Source organism: Pristiophorus japonicus, chromosome 5 (genome assembly GCF_044704955.1).
Source record: "Pristiophorus japonicus isolate sPriJap1 chromosome 5, sPriJap1.hap1, whole genome shotgun sequence".
In the NCBI taxonomy this organism is placed as follows: Eukaryota; Metazoa; Chordata; class Chondrichthyes; family Pristiophoridae; genus Pristiophorus; species Pristiophorus japonicus.
The window spans coordinates 164078561-164102587 of record NC_091981.1 but is presented as its reverse complement, the minus strand read 5'-3'; the positions used below and the strand labels follow the sequence as shown (position 1 = coordinate 164102587).

Below are 24027 nucleotides of genomic sequence, written 5' to 3'. Positions count from 1 at the left end.
GACCTGCCACGAAAGCTGCTTTCAGGGGTCCAAACAGTTGTTCATCCATTTCCTCATCCGTATTATTCATACCCGAATGTTCTTGCCACGTGCATCTAAACCGCTTGCCATACTCCAGGACCTCCTCTGTTCCTTTCTGTTGGCAGGCTGCAATTTTTCCCCAGTCTGTCTTAGCTGGACTGAAGGCTTGCAGCCAGTGTTTAATTGCCTCCCATCCTGCGTTTAATTCTTGCTTATCCGGCCCCAAAGCTTCTTCTACCTTGTCGTGCAATTTTCTTCCTTGTGTTTTTGGCACCATTATGGTCAAAATTTGCACTCTGTCCCAGGGATGAAGTTGATATATATTTCTTAAGCGGTCCAATTGGTCCCACGTTTTTACTCCCCCTTTCTTTGGATTGGGCAATTCCTTGGACCATTTATCAATTTTCTCTGGGTCTGCCGGATCATGAACTAAGTATTCTGCATGCACCCTTTTCCTCGTTTTTTTTGGTTCCGCCCTCATCCGCAGTCTCTTCTGATTTGATTACAACTCGTCTTTTTTTAAATGGGGCAAAGCCACCTCTAATTCTTCATCCTCCGACCCTGTATCGTCGGAGGATTCAGAATCCGTATCTATTGCTCGGTCGTGTCTTCGGGTTTGCGCTTTTAACTTATCCAAACATGGGTACCCTGGGAATTGACCGATACATTTTCCTTTTTCTATTACTGTCTCTTGACCTAATAATTTTTTCCATTCTTTAATTTCACCTTTAAGATCTTTAACTTCTGCTTCCGACTTTTCAAGTTCAAGTCTTTTCTGTCGCAGTTGTGCACAAACAGCTTGCAATTGGTCCTTTGTACTGGTCAGTTCTCGCTCATATTGGGAACGCATTATAATTTCATTCCGCTTTCGGATCTGTCCCATAACGGCTAGGGACCATCTAATTCGCTCTTTATTTTTCATACGGGTCGTTTTCCCCTTTTAATCTCGTCCAAGGACCATTGTCCTTTGAAGGTTCCGTACTTTTGTTCGATCTTAATGCAGGTTTTAGATAAGTTGAATTGTTGCTCTATGTATTCTTTCAACTGTTCGAGGATTTCATCTATCGAAACCTCAGGTGGTGCCCGCCCGCCTTTAACAGTTGTAGGCAATTCTTTGCTCTTATCTCTTGCTGCCATAATACTGATTTCTTTACTGGGGTCTCGAGTCGTAGGCTTTCCAGCCGATCAGTAGGTCGGTGATTAATTAACTAACACACTGCTGAAGTTAGACGTCTATGGGACCTTGAGCCGACCACCAACCGGAGAGTTCGCAAACCGGAGGCTTTCAGAATCGCGTAGGAGAGGCGAATTTAGACTTTTGACCGAGGACTTTTATAAAGAGGAGTCCTTACTTCAGTCTGTAGGTTCAATGTTCAAAATTCAGTTTCTTCCCTCAGCGATCCTGTTCGTGACGCCAAAATTGTTAGATCTCTTAATTTCCAATGAAATACGAACTCCGGTTATAGTTTTAATGTAACTTTATTCTGGCAGCAGCAACAAGCTTCTGGCTTTAAGCCAGGCCTTTGTCTTTCTGAGACCACATGGCCAAAATGGCTGTACTTATACCTGGTTCAATTTACAGAAAAGAACTCTCCTTCTTTGACCTTATTGGCTCAATTGATAGTCTGTTAACCTTTAATTGGCTCGCTACCCAAGGTCCTAAAATGTCAAGTTGATTGATGACTTAATGCAATGTGGTCTGTGTTTTCTCAAAACTGCAGCCAGGCTGCAGAGCTTGAATTCTCTATCACTAACTGAAAAAAGGGGACTGGGTGGTCATATTTTCAGAGGGAATATGTGAGGATTACAAGTATCCTTGCTAACTGGTTATATATTTTTCAGAGGATATACATTTTTAAAAATTGTAGTCAGCTAATGTTTACATTCAGGTGATGAAGGTTGAACAGGTTCCCACTGGTTCTGTAGTTTAGTTCAACTCCAGCGGGGAGCTTGTTGAGTGTGAGGTGGAGCATTGCAGCGAGGAAGATCTAGAAGAGGGTTGGCGCGATGACGCAGCCCTGCTTGACCCTGGTCCGGACATGGATTGGGTCTGTGGTGGATCACGGTTTGCATGTCGTTGTGGAGCAGGCGGAGGATGGTGACAAACTTTTCGGGGCAGGCTAAACGGAGGAGGATGCTGTGACAGAGACTAATTTCCTACTGTTCAGTCACCTAAGGACTCAAGTTTAGAGTGGGAAGCAAGTCTTCCTCGATTTCGAGGGACTGCCTATGATGATGATGATGATGACGTTCAGGCATTAAGACCCACCTACTAATGATGAGTAATACAGTTTACCAGCAGCAGTCAGCGCCCTTTCAACGGGCTGACTCTTATATTGGGGTTATCAACTGAGTGAGGCAGTCACACGGTGTCCGGTAGACAGACTGTGCCTGGGGATGGCCAAGGCGGTGCTGCTCGCTGTTCTCATGGCTCTACTCGCTGTGCTCGCCTACCGGCTCTTAGATTTGTGGTGAGTTCTGCAAACGTTCCCAGGAGTTGGGCGAAAGTGAAAGCGAGTGGCCGCGAGGACGGGGATTGCGTTTGTTTTCGCTCCTGGGGGATTGCGAGGTCCGGGCGGAGGGCTGGGTGTCCGGAGAGAGCCCGGGATTGGCTCACTCAACGGCGGCTAGAGTTTGTAGGTTTTGTTTAATTAAAAGAGACACTTTTAGCGCATGACACAAGGCGGCCAGCTTTTTGTCCAGACTGGGGTTGCAGCCTGGGAGCTCCCCGGGAGGTTTCGCTACGCTCTGAAACTGCTGGAGTGGGAGGCGAGCCCTACCTCTCCCAATCCGCACCGTCTCTCTGACCTGACACAGCTCGCCTCTCATCATAACCGTGATTGGCAAATGCAAATCCTCCTTTCCTGCCAGTACATGGCTGCCGGCCATACTCGGGCTAAGTTTAGGAGGTGGTGACGGGAAAAGGTGGCCTTAACTGGAGTTTGAACCGGATGGGGTGTGGAAGAGTGTCCGTGAAGACCGGCAAATAAGTGGGGCTTAACTTTCTGGAGGACTGCAGAGTCCTGACCGAGGACTCCGTCCCTCAGGATGCTGTGCTGGGAAGGTTAGCAGGTGGTGTTTAGCAGACAGGGAAGGAGTGGTGGTTTGACTAACTTGGGCACTCGGAGGAGAAGGTGGCAGATGAAGGAAGAGCAGGAGCATTGGCTAGTGGTTCTTTGGGCAGGCTGAGAGATGATAGGCAACGGGGCAATGTGGATGGAGGAGGGGAAGGTGGGAATTGGGCAAATGGCAGGATGGGCCATGAGGAGCTGGAGTGAGTAGGTGTCTGTGGTGCTAATGGTTGGCACAAGAGTCAATGAGGAAACATAGAAACATAGGAAACAGGTGCAGGAGTAGGCTATTCGGCCCTTTGAGCCTGCACCGTCATTCAAAAAGATAATGGCTGATCATTCACCTCAGTATCCCTTTCCTGCTTTCTCTCCATACCCCTTGATCCCTTTAGCCGTAAGGGCCATATCTAACTTCCTCTTGAATATATCTAATGAACAGGTGTCAACAATGCTCTGCGTTAGGGAATTCCACAGGTTAACACCCCTCTGAGTGAAGAAGTTTCTCCTCGTCTTAGTCCTAAATGGCATACCCCTTATCCTTAGACTATGTCCCCCGGTTCGGGACTTCCCCAACATCGGGAATATTCCTCCTGCATCTAACCTGTTCAGCCCTGTCAGAATTTTATATGTTTCTATGAGATCCCCTCTCATCCTTCTAAACTCCAGTGAATAAAGGCCCAGTTGATCCAGTCTCTCCTCATATGACAGCCCAGCCATCCCTGGAATCAGTCTGGTGAACCTTTGCTGCACTCCCTCAATAGCCAGAACGTCCTTCCTCAGATTAGGAGACCAAAACTGAACACAATATTCCAGGTGAGGCCTCACTAAGGCCCTGTACAACTGCAGTAAGACCTCTCTGCTCCTATACTCAAATCCTCTTGCTATGAAGGTCAACATACCTTTTGCCGCCTTCACCGCCTGCTGTACCTGCATGCCAACTTTCAACGACTGATGAATAATGACACCCAGGTCTCGTTGCACCTCCCCTTTTCCTAATCTGCCGCCATTCAGATAATATTCTGCCCTCGTGATTTTGCCATCCAAGTGGATAACCTCACATTTATCCACATTATACTGCATCTGCCACGCATTTTCCCACTCATCTAACCTGTCCAAGTCACCCTGCAGCCTTTTAGCGTCCTCCTCACAGCTCACACTGCCACCCAGCTTAGTGTCATCTGCAAACTTGGATATATTACACTCAATTCCCTTATCCAAATCATTAATGTATATTGTAAAGAGCTGGGGTCCCAGCACTGAGCCCTGCGGCACCCCACTAGTCACTGCCTGCCATTCTGAAAAGGACCCGTTTATCCCTACTCTCTGCTTCCTGTCTGCCAACCAGTTCTCTATCCACGTCAGTATATTACCCCCAATACCATGTGCTTTAATTTTGCACACCAATCTCTTGTGTGGGACCTTGTCAAAAGCCTTTTGAAAGTCCAAAGGGGGGTTGTGTGGGGGGGATGGGTGGGGGAGCATGGGGTGTGGGTGGTGGGGGGGGATGGGTGGGGGAGCATGGGTGTGGGTGGTGGGGGGGGATGGGTGGGGGAGCATGGGTGGGGTGGTGGGGGGGGATGGGAGTGGGATGGGGATGGGAGGGGGTGTGGGTGGTGGGTGTGGGATGGGGATGGGAGGGGGTGTGGGTGTGTGGGGGGGGAATGGGAGGGTGTGGGGGGGGAATGGGAGGGTGTGGGGGGGGAATGGGAGGGTGTGTGGGGGGGATGGGAGGGTGGGTGTGGGGGGGATGTGAGTGGGTGTGGGGGGGGGATGTGAGTGGGTGTGGGGGGGGGGATGTGAGTGGGTGTGGGGGGGGGGATGTGAGTGGGTGTGGGGGGGGGGGTGGGAGTGGGTGTGGGGGGGAGTGGGTGTGGGGGGGGGTGGGAGTGGGTGTGGGTGTGGGGGGGGGTGGGAGTGGGTGTGGGGGGGGGGTGGGAGTGGGTGTGGGGGGGGGGTGGGAGTGGGTGTGGGGGGGGTGGGAGTGGGTGTGGGGGGGGATGGGAGTGGGTGTGGGGGGGGATGTGAGTGGGTGTGGGGATGGGAAGTGGTGTGTGGGGGGGATGGGAGGGGGGGATGGGAAGGGGGATGGGTGTCGGAGGGGGGGATGGGGGGGTGTGTGTGGGGGGGGGGATGGGAGGGGGTGTGTGGGGGGGGGGATGGGAGGGGGTGTGTGGGGGGGGGGATGGGAGGGGGTGTGGGGGGGATGGGTGTGGGGGGGGATGGGAGGGGGTTTGGGGGGGGTGGGAAGGGGTGTGGTGTGGGAAGGGGGATGGGGGATGGGAGGGGATGGGGAGGTGTGGGGGGTTGGTTGGGAGGGTGCGGTGGAGGGGTTGGGGGAGGGTGGGAGAGTGGGGGGGGAGCGGAGGGGTTGGGGGTGGAGGGTGTGGGAGAGGGTGGGGAGAGGGGGTGTGGGAGTTGGGGGGAGGGGGTGTGGGAGGGGAGTGGTTGGGAGAGGGGTTGGGAGGGGGTTGTCGGAGGGGAGGGGTTGGGAGAGGGGGTGTGGGAAGTGTTGGGAGGGGGGAGGGGTTGGGGGTTGTGGGAGGGGATGGGTGGGAGGGGTTGTGGGAGGGGGTGGGAGGGGAGGGGATGGGAGGGAGTGTGGGGAGTGTTGGCATTGGTGAACGGGTATTGCCTCATGAGTCACCACAGTTCTCAGCCAGTGTTTCGTTTGATGGAGTGATTAGCGATAGTGTGGGTACTTCTAGTTTTCGGTTGACTAGTGATGTCATCCTGTGCATGAGCCAGGCCACTTGATGATGTCATTGTCAGCGGATGCTGAAAATCTACAGTTCTGCTCGTGATGACACTTGCAATGACGTCGACCTCACCTGTTCTCGTTGAATGGAATGTGCCACACTGCACCAACCTTGCAGCTTAAATTCTGTAAAATAGTCAATGCTGTGGATTTGTGAAATTCAGCCTCCGAGAAACCGCTACAGAACCCCACATGATCTTGCATCACCTGTTCATGAGATCACATTTTTGACGGGGTCCACAAGTCAACTTGGCATTGGTGAACAGGTATTGCCTGATGGCACCGTTGCTGATTCCTACTATCAATCTGCTGATTCAAAAATAAAATTCTGCAGATGCTGGAAATCTGATATAAATTGCTGGAAACACTCAGCAAATCAGGCGGCATTTACAGAAAGAGAAACAGTTAATGTTTCACGTTCTGATGAAAGGCCATCGACCTGAAACGGTAACACTTTTCTCTGTCCACAGATGCTGCCTGGCTTGCTGAGCATTTCAAGCATTTTATGTTCTAGAAACATAGAAATTCACAGCGCAGAAGGAGGCCATTTCGGCCCATCGTGTCTATGCCGGCTGATAAAGAGCCACACGGCCCTTTGTCAGCAGCCTGAAGGTTACATAGAAACCCATGAACAATAACGAAAAGGTAAAGAGCATCCAGCCCAACACAACTGCGACACCCCTTATGCTGAAAATTTTACACTCCACCCCAACTGGAGCCATGTGATCTCCTGGGAGAGGCAAAAACCAGATTAAAAACCCAGACCAATTGGGTAAAATAAATCTGGGAAAATTCCTCTCTGACTCACCCAGGCGATCAAAACTAGTCCAGGAGATCACCCTGGCTGTATTCGATTCCCTGCAGTACATATCATTGTATCTGCGCCAGCCAACAAGAGGTTATCCAGTCTAATCCCACTTATCAGCTCTAGTTTCATAACCCTGCAGGTTACGGCACTTTAAGTGCCCATCCAAGCACCTTTTAAATGTGGTGAGGGTTTCTGCATCCACCATCCTTCCAGGCAGTGAGTTCCAGACTCCCACAACCCTCTGCGTGAAGAAATTTCCCCTCACATCCCCTCTGAACCTTCCACCAACTATCTTAAAATTATGCCCCCTCGTAATAGACCCCTCCACCAAGGGAAATAGGCCCTTGCTAGCCACTATATTCAGGCCCCTCAAAATTTTGTACACCTCAATGAGGTCTCCTCTCAACTTCCTCTGTTCCAATGAGAACAAACCCAGCCTATCCAATCTGTCCTCATAGCTAAGATTCTCCATTCCAGGCAGCATCTTAGTAAATCTTCTCTGCACCCTCTCTAGTGCAACCATGTCCTTCCGATAATACTGCGACTAGAACTGCACACAGTACTCCAGCTGTGGCCTAACCAGAGTATTATACAATTTAAGCATAACCTCCCTGCTCTTGTATTCTGTGCCTCGGCCAATGAAGGCAAGCATTCTGTGTGCCTTCTTAATCACCTTATCCACCTAGCCTGCTACTTTCAGGGATCTGTGGACAAGCACTCCAAGGTCCCTTTGTTCATCTACACTATTAAGATGGCCTAACACTTAATGTGTATACCCTTTCATTATTAGCCCTCCCAAAGTGCATTATGTTATGTTCAGAATAAATCCACAAGACTGTACTGTAAGTTCAAACTGTTGTGACCTTGTTCTGTTTATTCAGACTCCAGAGTGAGGAAGCAGCATGGTGGACCACCTTTTATACCTGCGTGCACAGGTGACCCTTAGGTCTCCCATAGATGTGTCCCCTAGTGGCAAGTCTTACATATTGGTGTGGTTTACATACATACCTAACATTACTCCCCCCCCCCCCCCCCCCCCCCCCAAAAGTCTTATGTACAAGTTACTTGCAAGTTGAGGCAATCTGGCACCCTACGTCCCTGGGTCGATTGCCTAGGTCTGGCCTCTGCGGTCGTGTGGGCCCTGCCCTGTACAGTTCTGCCTGCTGAAAACATTATTTTATGCATAGTACTTGCCTCTGAGCTTGGATTCTGTGAAGATATCTGTTTTGTGTTATCGCTCGTGGATATGAAGGCTTGAGCTATCGTGATGTCCTTGCTCCGATCTAGGGATTTGGCAGACAACAGTTTGCGAAGAATGACCTTGTGGCGATTCCAAGCACAAAAAAGTCCCCCAACATTTCCCCCAAAGTTCCTGAAAATTCGCACTGTCCCGCAAGGCGTTTTAGGTCGACGACAAAACTCGCCACGTTCTGGCCCTCGGAGCGATGGTGCGTGTAACAGCGATATCTGGCCATTAAGATGCTTTCCTTCAGCTTGAGGTGTTCCCACACCAGCTCTGTGTAAGTCTTGTCCGTTGGTTTGACCGGTGCCAGCAGATTTTTGACAAGGCCATATATCGAAGACCCACATTCGGTGAGGAGAATCGCCCTGCGCTTGATCGCCGTCTCAGCCTTGTCCAGTTCGTTAACCACGAAGTGCTGGTCGAGACCTCGACAAAGGCTTCGCAATCATCACCCTCAACAAATCTCTCAAGAATACTAATGGCAGCCATTACCGCGTGAAAGTTTGTGATCCGTTACTCGTTGCCAATTTGTTATGTTCAGAATAAATCCACAAGACTGTATTGTAAGCTCAAACTGTTGTGACCTTGGTCTCTTTATTCAGACTCTAGAGTGGGGAAGCAGCATGGTGAATCACCTTTTATACCTGCTTGCCCCAGGATGCACAGTTGACCCTTAGGTCTCCCACAGGTGTGCCCCCTAGTGGAAAGTCTTGCATATTGGCGAAGTTTACATGCATACATAACACATTACCTTACATTTCTCTGAATTAAATTCAATTTGCCACTGCTCTGACCAATAGATTGATATCCTCCTGCAGTCCATGACTTTCCTCTTCATTATCAATCACACAGCCAATTTTAATATCATCTGCAAATTTCTTAATCATACTCCCTATATTCAAATCTAAATCATTGATATACACCACAAAAAGCAAGGGACCCAGTACTGAGCCATGTGGAACCCCACTGGAAACATCCTTCCAATCATAAAAACATCCATCAACCAGTACCCTTTCCTTCCTACCTCTAAGCCAATTTTGGATCCAACTTGCCACTTTGCCCTGGATCCCATGGGCTTTAACCTTCATGACCAGTCATGACCAGACCTTATCAAAAGCTTTGCTAAAATCCATATACACTACATCATGCGTTCTGCCCTCATCGACCCTCCTGGTTACCTCCTCAAAAAATTCAATCAGGTTAGTCAAACACGATCTTCTCTTAACAAATCCGTGCACACTGTCTCTAATTAATCCTTGCCTTTCCAAATGTAGATTTATCCTGTCTTTCAGGATTTTATTCCAATACTTTTCCCATCACTGAGGTTAGGCTGACAGGCCTGTAATTACTCGGCCAATACCTTTCTCATTTCTTAAACAAGGGTACTACATTAGCAGTCCTCCAGTCCTCCAGCACCATGCCCAAATCAAAAGAGGACTGGAAAATGATGGTCAAGGCCTCTGCTATTTCCTCTTTTACTTCGCTCAATAGCCTGGGATGCATTTCATCTGGGCCTGGGGTCTTATCTACTTTCAAAGCTGCTAAACCCCTAAACCCCTCTCTCTATGTTTTTCATCCAGAATTTCACACTTCGCCTCGAAAGCAGTATCTGCATTGCCCCTTTCCTTTTATGAAAACAGATGCAAAGTATTTATTAAGAACCATGTCAACATCTTCTGTCTCCACACAGAGATTACCCTCATGGTCTCTAATAGGCCCTACCCTTTCTTGTGTTATCCTCTTGATATATGTATAAAACATTTTAGGGGTTTCCTTAATTTTACTAGTCAAGAACTTTTCTTGCTCTCTCTTAGCATTCCTAATATCCTTTTTAATTTTACCTATTAACTTTCTATATTCCTCCAAAGATTTGATAGTATTTAGCTGTCGGTATATAACATAAGCTTCTCTTTTTTTTCTTTATCCTCCCCTTTGTCCATAGACATCCAGGGGGCTCTAGAATTGTTGTCCCCACCCTTTTTCTTTAAGGGCATATGTTTGGCCTGAGCCTTCCGGATCTTCTCCTTGGATGCCTCCCACTGTTCCGACACTAATTTACCTACAAGTAGCTGTTTCCAATCCACTGTGGCCAAATCACACCTCAACTTAGCAAAGTTAGCTTTTCCCCAATTTGGGATTTTTATTCCAGGTTACCCTTGTCCTTATCCATAGCTAACTTGAATCTGACTGAATTATGGTCACTGGCACCCAAGTGCTCTCCCACTAATACCCCTTCAATCTGCCCAGGTTCATTCCCCAAAACTAAATCCAAAACTGCCCCTTCTCATGTTGGGCTTGTAACATACTGACTAAAAAAAAGTTCTCTTGAATGCATTTTAAGAATTCTGCCCCCTCTATACCCTTCACACTATATTTGTTCCAGTCAATATTTGGATAGTTAAAATCCCCTACTATTACTGCCCTATGGTTTTTGGACTTCACAGCAATTTGCCTACATATTTGCTCCTCTTATCTCCCTCCCACTGTTTGGGGGTCTATAATACATGTCCAGCAGTGTGATCGCCCCTTTTTTATTTTTCAATTCGACCCATATGGCCTCATTTGATGATCCTCTAAAATATCATCCCTCCTCAGTGCTATAGTAGTTTCTTTAATCAAAACCACGACCCCCCCCTCCCCTTTTTACCCCCCTCTCTGTGTTGTCTAAAAATCCTGTAACCAGGAATATTGATCTGCCAACCTGCCCCTCTTTCATGTCTCTGTAATGGCTATAATGTCAACTCCCAAGTGTCTACCTGTGCTCTTAGCTCATCTGCCTTATTCGCTATACTACTTACATTAAAGTATATATCATTTAGCACAGGAAGACCTCCTTGCTTACTACTTACTAACCCTTGTTTCCTCTGTCTTACAGATTCGCTTTCTAAATTCTTGCTATCCAATTTCTGCTTTACTTCCTTCCCTATTGAATTTGTTCTCAGGTTCCCATCCCCCTGCCAAGCTAGTTTAAACTCTCCCCAACAGCACTAGCAAAACTCCCCGCGAGGATATTGGTCTCGGCGCTGTTGAGATGCAACCTGTCTGGTTTGTACAGGTCCTATCTCTCCCAGAAGCAGTCCCAATGCCTCAAGAATTTAAAGCCCTCCCTCCTGCACCAACTCTCCAGCCATGCATTCATCCTCTCTATCCTTCTATTCTTGTACTCATTAGCATGTGGCACCAGTAGTAACCCGGAGATTACTATCTTTGAGGTCCTACCCTTTAATTTTCTTTCTAGCTCCCTAAATTCTGCCTGTAGGACCTCATCCCTCTTTCTATCTATGTGATATGGACCACGACCTCTAGCTGTTTACCCTCTTCCCCCCAGAATGCCCTGCGTCTGCTCAGTGACATCCTTGACTCTGGCACCAGGGAGGCACCATACCATTCTGGAGTCACGTCTGCGGCCGCAGAAACGTCTGCCTGTTCCCCTAACTATAGAATCCCCCATCACTCTTTTATTCTTTGTCCCTCCCCCCTTGAGTTCTATAACTCAACTGATGATTGGGAGGAGGGAGGAGGTCGACCATATTAACAGATAGATGTCCCTGCCATGGCTGCATTGGAGTAGCTTTGAGCCAGCCTGTGACATTACACATTGCAGAGACCTTCAATTACTTTACAGCAGGCAGGATCTAATGACACATTCCAAACAAACTGTTTGGTCTCCTTGGAGGACAAGACACACCAATCAGAAATCTGATCCAACCCACTTGTGCAAATAAATGCAGTCAGCATATCTAGTGAAGACAGCAGTCCAGGTCTCAGGTTTTCCAATTGGGATGCATCTCCAGTGGGATACAGTCTGTCATGGACACACCGCCTCTCTTCTACCCCCCCCACCACTAATGTTCTAGTCATGGATTCATTTATAGTCTAAAGGTGGACTCCTGGGGGGCGGGGGGGGGGGATGGGGTTGCTTCTGAGTTGGCTGAAAATTCAACAGATGTTTTCAGAAAAATTCTTAAAACTTCTCTTGGGGTCTATTGCTCAGCAATGTTCAGAGCGATTGAACAGACTAGTCCTGAGAGGGAAAGAAAATGCTCTTAAACCTCCTCTGCTGACCTTTGAAAGCCAGGGTCCACCAGATGTTATTGGCATCTAGCATGCGAAGAGGGAAAATGTTGGGAGACGCAGTGAAGTACATGAAATCAGATTTGTATGGACCTCCCACATTTGGGAAGGGCAGATATTATACAATGGAGCCCTGCCTCTGGAAAAAGAAGCACGGATGCGATGGAATAATTACAATTTAAATTATGGTCCAATTTTCCCAAAATATGCCAGAGAATAGGTTTGGGGTGGTGGGGAGAATGGAAAGCCTTGGCATTGCCTTTTTCATTTTGATCTGACTACTAAATTTAAGGAGACCAGTCGAATGAAATCTGATAACCTGCAGATTTAAGCTGTAATAAACTATGATGTGACCGCTTGAATATTTTTCCCAGTAATAAAAACAAACATGCTGGAAATATGGGAAGTGTGTCAACATCTGTGAAGAGCAAAGACAGGTTAACATTTCCGGTACAGATCTTTTAAAATCAGAATTGAAAGATTAAAAAAGCCCATAATTAGTGTTGGGCATAAAAAGAAGTGGGTGATAAGGAAGAGGGAGATGAGAGAAATGGGATTTTGAATCACAGAGGAAGCTGGTGGGTTAAAAGCAAGCTGCTTATTCAAAAAATGGAAATACGGAGGACATGAAAAGTCATCTCAAAGAACAAATGAATGTCAAAATAGCTGGAACGATATAAAAATGTCTACCATTTATCTTTTCAAATGCCGGTGAACCTGATGTTTGTTTCCAAGTTAGTTTCCAGCATTTTCATTTCAGATTTCTAGTATTTGTACTTTATTTTAAAAAAAAACTTTGTTCATTAATTGATTTATAACAAAGTGACCATTATGATCTGATTATTCTTCTGCATATTGTCTTCTTTAGCAATGTGATTGCTCAATATTTTCACAACCATCTTATTTAAACTTTAGTGAATAAATAACTGTTGGTGATTAGGCTTGGAAGGGTGACCTGTGTTGGGTGACTGTGTAATGTGCTTATTTGCTCTTGGGTGCAAGTTCCACTGTGGTTCAGCCACTATATTGAAAGAGGAAATATTAAGAGGGAAACATCTTAATCCCAGTTACTTCCCTCTGACCAGAGTCTGTTCAGTACTATTGCATGGTATTTCTTTCTATCCATTATTCATATGTGTAAGAAAGGTCTCAATTTTTGGGTTTTTTGCATTACACTCCCTGATTTCATGCCTCCTGTAAGTGGACCTGTGGATCTTTCCTGCCAGATAACTGGTTAAACAATAGGAATCATAACAGAACTAGTGTTCCATATACCGTACTGAAACTTCATGTGTTGTCACGTGCATTCACTTTTTATGAACGGTGGATTGAAACCTTTCGAGAAAAGGAACAACATTAAATGAAAATTGGTTTATTTAATCTGTACCAAGTACTTTGAATTAGCTGCGATAGCTAGTAATTAACATGTCCAGCCAGCTGTCAATGACTCATGAAATGGGCACAATATGTATACGATCATAGCTGAGAAGTTAAGACAAGGTTAATATTTTGAACATTGTTGGGGAGTTGGAGATCAGTGTTGATGTGGTCGTAGAAATCAATAAATTTTACAGGTTAATCATAGTTAACTATGTCAGTCATGGCTCAGTGGGTAGCACTCTCACCTCTGAGTTAGAAGGCTGTGGGTTCAAGTCCCACTCCAGAGACTTGAGCACAAAAAATCTAGGCTGACACTCCAGTGCAGCAGCGAGGGAGTGCTGTATTGTCAGAGATGCCGTCTTTTGGATCAGACGTTAAACTGAAGCCCTATCTGCTCTTTCGGGTGGATGTAAAAGATCCCGTGACACTATTCAAAGAGCAGAAGAGTTATTCACGTTGTCCAGGCCAATATTTATCCCTCAGTCAGCGTCACGAAATAACAGATTATCTAGTAATTATCACATTGCTGTTTGTGGGAGCTTGGATGCGCAAATTGGCTGCCACATTTACGATATTACAACAGTGACTACACTTTTTTTTTTAAGTACTTCCCGTCCTGTGGTCATGAAAGGTGTTATATAAATGCAGGTCTTTTTTTAAATGGTGGTAGGTAAGCAGAGTTGGAGTGCTATCAAGGGGAAGAAGGAAATATAAATTCTGGTATAGTAAAGAAGTAGGATATTTGGAGGCTTTTGAAGATAAGGAAAGATAACTCGGCAGGGGAGAAATGTACAGAGTTGAAAGAGCGGAGGGTGTATGCCAGACTGGAACTTGGTTAGAAAAGGCTCCAGAGGTAGGGTAAAGCAAAGTTGTTGAAGGGTTTTGAAAATTAAGCCAAGCATTTTAAAGTTGATGTGCTGGAATTTGGCGACAACAGATGTGATTGTGTATAGTTTACGGGGAAGGATATGTGCTGTAGAATTTTGGTAGACTGATGAAGTCTTATTAGTCCACATGAGCTAGAGGGGAGGTAGGGGTGGTTGTATTTGGGAACTGGCTGATGTAAAACGTCTAACGTAAAATGCATCTATGAAAATTAAAAACACCATAAAAGTAAAAGTGTCTGGGGAAAAATACCTTGGGTAAGAAAAGGCATTTGTTTATAAACATTAAAGTATGCTGGTAAACATTGTTTCTGTGTGAAATTAAATGTGGTTCAAGTTCAGCACCTAAAATCCGGAACCCTCAGAACCGAGGCTGTTCTGGATTCCGGTCTTTTCTGGACTTTCGATTTGTTTTCTGACGTCACGTATTTCGGAATGTCAGAAAGGGGAGTGGGGGGTGTAGTGTCCCTGCACTTTACTACAAACTCACACGAGGCATATATATATCAGACACGGTCACTCTGTGACCTTCACCTTTATTCCCAGGACCAAGGAGTGCTGACCCTGGGTGGGACCTCCCCTTTTATACCTGGAAACCCAGGTGAGGAGTGTCTCCCGCAAGTTCACCCCTTGTGGTCAGGGTGTGCATTTCTAGGGTACAGGTACAGTGTACATAAATTACAGTTACATGACATCACCTCCCCCCTCAAGTCTTTTTGTTTCAGAGGTTAAGTCTGTCAGGTGGTCGACGCTCTCTCGTGGAGCGCCGCAGTTGTGGCTCTGGTGGCTGAGCCTCGGCATGCGTCTCTGTCACTTGAGGTGATTCCGGCCTGTCTGGGCTAGCCACAGGGACTGTGCATGCTGAGGGCTGTCTTTGTTGCCCGTCCGTTGGCAGTGGTGTGGGTGCCATCTCATGCTCTTCTTCAGGTTCCTCCGTGTCTATGCTGAACCTTTTCTTTACTTGGTCCAAGTGTTTGCGGCATATCTGCCCATTGTTTAGTCGGACCACCATGACTCTATTTCCTTCTTTGCCAATTACGGTGCCCTCAAGCCACTTGGGTCCCAAAGCATGGTTAAGAACAAATACCGGGCCATCTACTTCTATACACCTCCCACTTGAGTTTCGATCATGGAGCTCGGTTTGCAACTGGCGCTTGCCCTCAACAATGTCTGCCAGGGCTGGGTGAATGAGGGACAGCCGCGTCTTGAGCGTGCGTTTCATGAGGAGTTCCGCTGGCGGGACTCCCGTGAGCGAGTGCGGGCGGGATCTGTAGGCCAGCAGGAGGCACGATAGGCGGTATTGAAGGGAGGGTCCTTGGATGCGTAGCATGCCCTGTTTTACGACTTGGACCACCCGTTCCGCCTGGCCATTGGAAGCCGGCTTGAACGGCGCTATCCGGACGTGCTTCGTACCATTGCCCGACATAAACTCCTGGAATTCATGGCTGGTGAAACACGGGCCATTGTCGCTGACCAGGATGTCCGGCAAGCCATGGGTCGCGAAAACCGTATGCAGACTCTCCATGGATGTCGTGCACGAGTTCAATATGATGCACTCAATCCACTTCGAGTATGCATTGACAATGATCAGGAACATTTTCCCCATGAACGGCCCCGCATAGTCTACGTGACCATAGTCTGGTGGGCCAGGGCCACGGGCTAAGTGGGGCCTCCCTGGGGGCATTGCCTAGCTGGGCACACGACGTGCACCTGTGAACCCAGTGTTCCAGGTCTGAGTCAATCCCCGGCCACCATACATGTGACCGGGCAATGGCCTTCATTAACACGATGCCAGGGTGCTCACTGTGGAGTTCCCTAATGAGCGCTTCCCTTCCTTTCTGGGGCATGACTTCCCGGCTGCCCCATAGCAGCCAGTCGGCTTGGATGGCGAGTTCATCCATCCGTCTCTGAAACGGCCTGACTTCCTCGGGGCATGCCCTGTGTGCGGGCGCCCAGTCCCCAGTCAGGACACATTTCTTTATCATGGATAGGAGGGGGTCTCTGTTGGTCCAGAGTTTGATCTGGTGGGCTGTGATGGGGGAGCCCGCAGTGTCAAAAGCCTCAACGGCCATGACTATCTCAACGCTCTGCTCCGACGCCCCCTCGGTAGTGGCCAGTGGGAGCCTGCTGAGCGCGTCAGTGCAATTTTCAGTGCCTGGCCGGTGCCGTATGGTTTAGTCATATGCAGCCAGCATGAGGGCCCAGCGCTGTATGCGAGCTGACTCATTGGTGTTGAGAGCCTTGCTGGATGTTAATGGCTTGTGGTCCGTCTCTAGCTCGAACTGTCTACCAAAAAGGTACTGGTGCATCATTTTCACACCGTAAACACACGCGAGTGCTTCCTTCTCGACCATTCCATATCCACGCTCTGCCTGGGAGAGCGACCTGGAGGCGTAAGCCACCGGTTGGAGTCGGCCATCATCATTACCCTGCTGTAACACACACCCAACCCCGTAGGATGATGCATCGCATGTTAAAACCAATTTTTTACTGGGCTCATACAAAGTCAACAGTTTGTTGGAACACAGCAGGTTCCTCGCCTTATTGAAAGCCCGTTCTTGACAGTCCCCCCAAAACCATTCACAACCTTTACGGAGGAGCATGTGTAACGGCTCCAACAATGTGCTTAAGTTCGGCAGAAAGTTCCCAAAATAGTTCAAAAGTCCCAGGAATGATCGCAACTCCGATGTGTTGCCGGGCCTGGGCGCCCGGCGGATCACCTCCGTTTTTGACTCAGTGGGCCGGATCCCGTCTGTGGCAACCCTCCTGCCCAGGAACTCGACCTCTGGGGCCAAAAACACACACTTGGCCTTTTTCAGCCGCAAGCGTACCCGGTCCAATCGGCGTAGCACCTCCTCCAGGTTGTGGAGGTGTTCTTCGGTGTCTCAACCCGTTATGAGAATGTTGTCTTGGAATACGATCGTTCCAAGAATGGATTTGAGCGAGCTTTCCATGTTTCTCTGAAAGATGGCTGCTGCCAAACGAATGCCAAATGGACACCAGTTGTAGACAAATAATCCCTTGTGCGTCGTGATGGTGGTCAGAAGTTTGGATTCTTCAGCCAGTTCCTGAGTCAGGTAGGCTGAAGTGAGGTCCAACTTCGTGAACAGCTTGCCACCTGCCAGCGTGGCAAAAAGGTCCTCCGCTCTCGGAAGCGGGTATTGGTCTTGCAGCGATACTCTGTTGATGGTGGCTTTGTAGTCGCCACAAATCCTAACCGAGCCATCTACTTTGAGGACGGGAACGATGGGACTTGCCCAGTCGCTGAATTCAGCGGCCAAAATTATGCCCTCTCTGAGCAGCCTGTCTAGTTCACATTCAATTTTTTCACACATCACATACGGGACCGCTCTGGCTTTGTGGTGCACTGGTCTGGCGTCCGGAGTGATGCTTATCAGTACTTTGCCCTTGAACGTTCCGACACCAGGTTGAAACAGTGACCCAAATTTTTGCAGGACCTGTGAGCATGAACTTCGCTCCACAGATGAAATGGCGTGCACATCCCCCCATTTCCAATTCATCTCAGTTAGCCAACCCCTCCCCAAAAGCGCGGGGCCATTTCCCGGAACGATCCAGAGTGGCAGCCGGTTCTGTGATCCATTATGTGTTACCACCAAGTTCGCACTGCCCAGCACTGGGATGATTTCTTTGCTGTACGTCCGTAGCAGTATCTCAATGCGTTCCAGTTTGGGCCTGCTAGCTCTGTGTGGCCATAGTCTCACAAATTGTTGGGCACTCATGAGTGACTGGCTAGCTCCCGTATCCAGCTCCATGTGCACCGGGATACCATTCAATTAGACTTTCATAATCATGGGTGGCATTTTAGTGTATGAGCTGTCATCAGCCACATGAACCCGCTGAACTTCAGCATCTATGGCTTTACCCCGGGCCCCATCTTGCATTGCAGACCCCTTGTCTGGTTCCTCTGTCTCGCAGATTAGCCTCGCTACTGCCTTTTTGCACATCCTGGCCAAGTGTCCACTGACATTAAAAATCCTACAGGTATATTGCTGGAACCTGCAGCTTCTCGCAGTGTGTCTACCCCCGCACCTCCATCATGAGCTGAGATTGAGATTGCTGTTAACAAAAGGACTATTACCAGGCATTCTTCTCTGATTGCCCATTTGGCTGTTTCTAAGCACTTTGATGGTGGGTGTTAATGGTTGTTAGCGTTAATGTTTTCTCAGAAGAATCACTCAACACTCAGTCGGTTCCAATGCTGATGCGGCCTTTATTACGCTTAGCGGGGAGGAAATCACAAGACTGAGTCCAGGCTTCTCTCCACAGAACAAAGGGTTACATTCACTTTTATATGTTTCACAACAGTTACAAACAGTTTACTACAGTTACACAGCCCATCACGGCTGGACACAAGCCAATCACAACGATTATAGATTACATATAGGTTCTTTTAACCCAATAGAATTCCCCTTATGTCTCAGGAACCATGTGTTCGTCTCTTGTCAGCTTGGGCTGATTGATATAGGTTCTCTCACTAGTTCTTTCTTGGTTTATAACCTTGTTTACAGGAGATGGGTTCTCTTATCTCTTTCTTCCTGGGGAATTAATTGGTTTATGGCCTTGAATACGGGAGATGGGTTCTCTCCTCATTATTCTTATCCTGCATCCAAGGCATTCCTATAGTGGGCCTCACAGGGTTATTGCTCAGTCATTGAAATTCAACAGTTCACAGCTTGACTACCTGATATCCCATCATGCCTGGGCAGCCATTTTATGTGTGGCCACTTTAAACTTATATGCGTTTAGATATATCTAGCAGGTGCCTAATGCCTAGTATTCTGGTATATTCTAAAGGTGCCTACCTCCTACAACAACTCCCCCTTTCGGTAAAGGGACTAGTCCTAGTCCCCTTTTAACCGACCATTCGACTTTTATTAGATTTTATGCACGGCCCTGTACTCCCTGCCCCAACGTGCTGGCCAGTCACGCGGTTTCAGGAGTCCCGGTTGCTTAAATCGAATTGACAAAGGCCAAATCCTCCTGCCCCATTATAAAACAGGCTTGTTTAGTATCCGGGGAACGGTGATTTGTCCGTCTTCGTTGTGCGTGGTGTCTGCATGCCTGGCAGGCCATTACGCCCCATGTTATTGCTAAGATCAATTGTATCCCGACCAGTATATGTGAAATTATTCGAATCCATGGGTGGATGTTCACATTTATTCCCCAGTCCCAGACCTTTCTCCACCAACTCTGACTTTGTAAGTCTACCTTGGTATCTTCTTCCAGTACTTTGATTTTAGTTTGTAGTTGGTGGTAGAGCTTTACGGATTGACCCACTCTGAGCCTCAACTCTCGTAATACTTCGGTTAGATGTGGGATAAGGACCTGATCTGGTTCGTCATAATCCTGTAAATGATCATGGAGCTGATCGGTTAACTCAATAACTTCGGACTTGTCGAAATCTCGACCTCCGAAAAGAATGACTCCGACACTTACAGCTCCGGTAGAAGTTTCCTTTTTAATTTACTTGCTCGCAAGGGGTAGGTCACACTCAGTCAAGGGCTAAGTGAACACCTCCGAAATGGTTCAGTTTAACAAGATATTTATACAGTAAAACCAAAGTTCTGGCCTCTCCCTGTGTATTGCTCTGTCTCACAGTCAGTGAATACAGATAAAGAGTTAATTACTATATCCTGGTCCTGACATGGTTTACAGATATTTCCTTTTGTCAGGGTAATCAGGAAGCCAAACGGCCATTACTCCATGAGTCATAGGTAATGGGCTATCACCTGTCTTGTATTGTGTCAGGATTGTTCCAATTTCCTGGTCAGTTTATCTGTTTGCATCAAATGGATGAGGTCTCGGAAAGAGATAATGGCTAGAAGATAAGGGTGGGGTGACATGGAACTCCTGTAGTGTAGACAATAGGAGAGCACCATGGGGGGTTACTTGTCTCAGCATGACTTGTCTCCTAGCTGTCTGATGGCCATCAGCCATCTAACAGCAGGTTTAGCTGTTTATGCAAGCTGACTGCTAAAATGCAGAAAGTTCTGGAAGGGCCAGGACTCCATTTTAATCAAAAGGCACACAAATACCGTATGGTATCAGCTTAGATAAAAATACTTTCCACATTCCCCCATTTTGTCCTTCACAAGGACAACTCAATCCATTCTGATCTTGTACAGTCTCTCCATTTCCATTTCCACACAAGAGCCTTCAGCAGTTGTTGCTACCATAACTCTAGCCGTGGTCTCGGTAGGTAACATAGTTTCTCCCACCCTGGCACAGCAACACTTAACGATGACAAATAATAGATACAGGGCGAAGACTATCAGCAGGAATATGATCAAACCCTGTACCACAGATTTCCCCAGGGCTCCCAACCATCCTGATGTTTTCAGCTAGCCTGCCGATATCTTCTGATTTATCTGGGATATACGTACAGCATTCTCCACCTATTAATGCGCATGTTCCTCCCTCCTTGGCTAGGAGATAATCTAAGGCCATACGATTTTGGAGAGCCACTGTTCGAATAGCTACCATTTCGTCATTTATCCCTTCAAAGGCTTGGGAAGTTGCGTTGGCTACTGATTCTACTAAGTTAGCCAGTTCCCGTAACTGCCATTCGGTCGATGCTATTCCATAGGGTGGCACCATTACCTTGAATATTCCGTTTAGCCATGTCAAATCCCGTTTAAATTTGTGACTTCCATAGGCCTCCCTTAGAGTCCTTACTGATCTGATAAGGGGTACCACATATCCTAAGTAACAGGACCCTGTCCAGTTGGCTGGTAATCATGGGTAGGCTTTATGGCCACAAATAAAGTAGGTGCAATTATAGGGCGTCAGCTCCTGGTCATTTCGCACTATCCCTACTCGAGTGGTCTCACCTTCCCACCCTTCACCTGGGGCTTTGTTATGGACCGTTGTCCAGCCAACGGTTGCTATCTTTCTCTCGGTGGGATTAGTTGTGGCTTGCCATTTAGTCATTTGGGAACACTTGCTGCATCCCATTTCTGGTCCTTTAGTTTCATTACTCACTAGGCATAGTATACCTTCAGGATTTCCTATTCTGGGAGTAATGCTTAGGAAGGGAGGCTGATGGTTATTATCATAATTGGGCTGGTACCATCCCTGGAAGGCTGTAAGTTTATACCCTGCCGACCTCCATTCTGTTTGCTCCTTCGTTTCTGGCCCCTTAGTTAGTTTTGTCCTGTTTTGCACTGTCAACCATTCTACCATTTCTGATTCGTTAAAGGGGACAGATCTCAGGGGAATACCCCCCCTGGAGTGAACAGGTACATGGGAACATATCCAACAACTCGACAAGTTTCTTTCTTGAGCATACCTATGACTCAGTGCCATAAATACGTTTACGTTCAATTCCCTTCGGTGGCGGGTCTGTATCCCTGGTGTAATCAATAATGTGAAGTAAAACCCTGTCAAGCCCAGCACCATCAGTCCCCATAGTCCATACAGTTCCTTATTCAGTCTTCCGTTTTCTGTTCCTCTGATTCCTTCGTCCCTTCCTCCTGGTCGGGTGCCCGTTTGCAATGGGATGCGTGGATCCATGTTGGTCTTTCCTTTACCTTGATTGCAGTATTGGTCGCCAGCAAGACCTGGTATGGTCCTTCGAATCTTGGCTGTAGACTGCTTTTTCTTTTAAAAATGTTGATGTAAACGAATTCCCCTGGCTCCAGGTTATGACACTTCCCTTCCGCTGGCTTGACTTGGGCTTCCTTTACCTGTGAATGAAAGCTGGAAATACATTTGGTTAGTGCAATACAATAATTCAACATATTTTCCTCCATTTTGTGGATGTCCATCTGTTTTGCAGTAAATGGTGCTGTAAAAGGTAGTCGTTGGGGACGTCCCATAACTATCTCATGCGGTGACAGGCCTGTTGTTCTGTTGGTTGCAGATCGCATTACCATCAAAGCTAAGGGCAGCAGTTCTGTCCATTTCAGTCCAGTGTCATTGCATAGTTTTGCCAGCTTATTTTTAAGCATTCCATTATATCTTTCAACAAGTCCAGCTGATTGTGCATGATAACTGCAATGAAAACGTTGATTAATCTGCAAAGCTTTACACATTTCTCTTATAACAGTTCCCGTGAAATGTGACCCGTTATCACTAGAAAGCTTAGCAGGGATTCCGAAGCGCGGTACAATTTCTTTTAACAAACATTTAGCAACGGTAGTGGCATCGGCCTTTTTACATGGAAAGGCTTCAATCCATCTAGGGAACACATCTACAATAACTAATGCATACTTGAATCCCATACACATAGGTAATTCAATAAAATCCATTTGTAAATGTACAAAAGGCCCGACTGGATTTGGGTGGGAGGCAGATTCTACTTTTTCCGTCTTACCCGGATTCATTGTCTGACAGGTAACACAATTTTCACAGATTTGTTTTGCAATTGCCGAAATACCTGGTGCATACCAAGTTGCCAAAATATAATCTGCCAATCCCCCTTTGCCTGCATGTGTGAATGTATGAACACATCGGGCAATCCATGGAAGTAAGGATCTAGGGGCCACCACGTGGCCGTCATGGTGAACCCATATTCCTTCTGGATTTTTATAACATTGATCCTTCGTCCAGGTCACCACCTCCTCCGTACTGACCTGTGTCTGAAAGGCCAGCACGTCATTAATAGTGGGTGGCGGGTCTGAGCAATTATTTTTCCTTAGTGGGAACAATGACACCTGCATCCCCCCTTTCGACAGAGCTGCTGACTTAGCTGCATTATCAGCTCTGGCGTTCCCAAGTGCCACCTCATTCGACTGGCCTGTATGTGCTTGGCATTTGATAATGGCAAGTTTCAAAGGGCATTGAATGGCTCGCAGGAGATTTTCCACTTGTTCTGCATTTTTGATAGGGGTTCCTGAAGAAGTCAGGTACCCGCGAATCTTCCAAATTTGTCCATAGTCACGTGATACCCCAAAAGCATACCTGGAGTCAGTGTAGATATTAACTGTGTGTCCTTCAGCCAGAATACAGGCTCGAGTTAACGCAAACAATTCGGCTTGTTGGGCTGAAAAGGAGTCTGGAAGAGAGGCTGTTTCGACAACATTAAACTGAGTTACAATTGCATAAGCCGCTCTAGGTTGGCCCCTATCATTTCGTAAGGCTGATCCGTCAACATAGTACACCAAATCAGGGTTACACATTGGTACATCTGTTAGATTGATACGTGGTTTAGTCACTAATTCGGTTACCATTTCACATGAATGGGGTTCGCCGTCATCTTCCGTGGGGAGTAGAGTGGCTAGATTTAAGGTAGTGCATCTTTTGATAAGGTTCGGATTTGATAACAGTTCGACCTCGTATTTAGTGGTTCTTGCGGAGGTTAGGTGTTGGGTGGCACATTTAGTAAGTAAAATCTCGACAGAGTGTGGGATATACAAAATGGTCTGATGATTTAGAGTTATTGTCTGAGCCTGTTGCATAGCATAATAAGCTGCTGCCAACAAAGGAAGACATCCTGGTAGTCCGCGTGTTACTGGGTCTAGTTGGGTACTGAAATATGCTACCGGTCGCTGCCTGTCCCCATGTAATTGAGTCAAAACAGATTGTGCAAAACCCGACTTGTGATGCACAAATAAGTTGAATAGCTTCGTGTAATCTGGTAATCCCAAGGCTGGTGCTGAAGTGAGGGACTGCTTAAGACTCTGGAAAGCATTCCGGGATACTTCATTCCACATCCTTTAAGCATTGTGAGAATATAGTAGATTCATTCACAGCTCGTAGGTCATGGACACACCTCCATTTGTGTGGGCTTCTGAACTGGACGAATCTGTGTGTTACACGGACTTCTCGTT

General features: G+C 47.2%; 1 protein-coding gene across 2 annotated transcripts in view; it reads left to right on the top strand.

Moving 5' to 3' along the window:
* The first annotated feature begins 2328 nt into the window (after positions 1-2328).
* Positions 2329-24027, top strand: part of LOC139264497 (serum paraoxonase/arylesterase 2-like) — a 138219-nt gene continuing 116520 nt past the window's right edge. For both annotated transcript variants that reach the window (XM_070881063.1, XM_070881061.1), the window contains exon 1: positions 2329-2492. In XM_070881063.1, the coding sequence (XP_070737164.1) occupies positions 2419-2492 (74 nt within the window). In that variant the 5' untranslated portion in view covers positions 2329-2418. The remainder of the gene's footprint in view (positions 2493-24027) is intronic.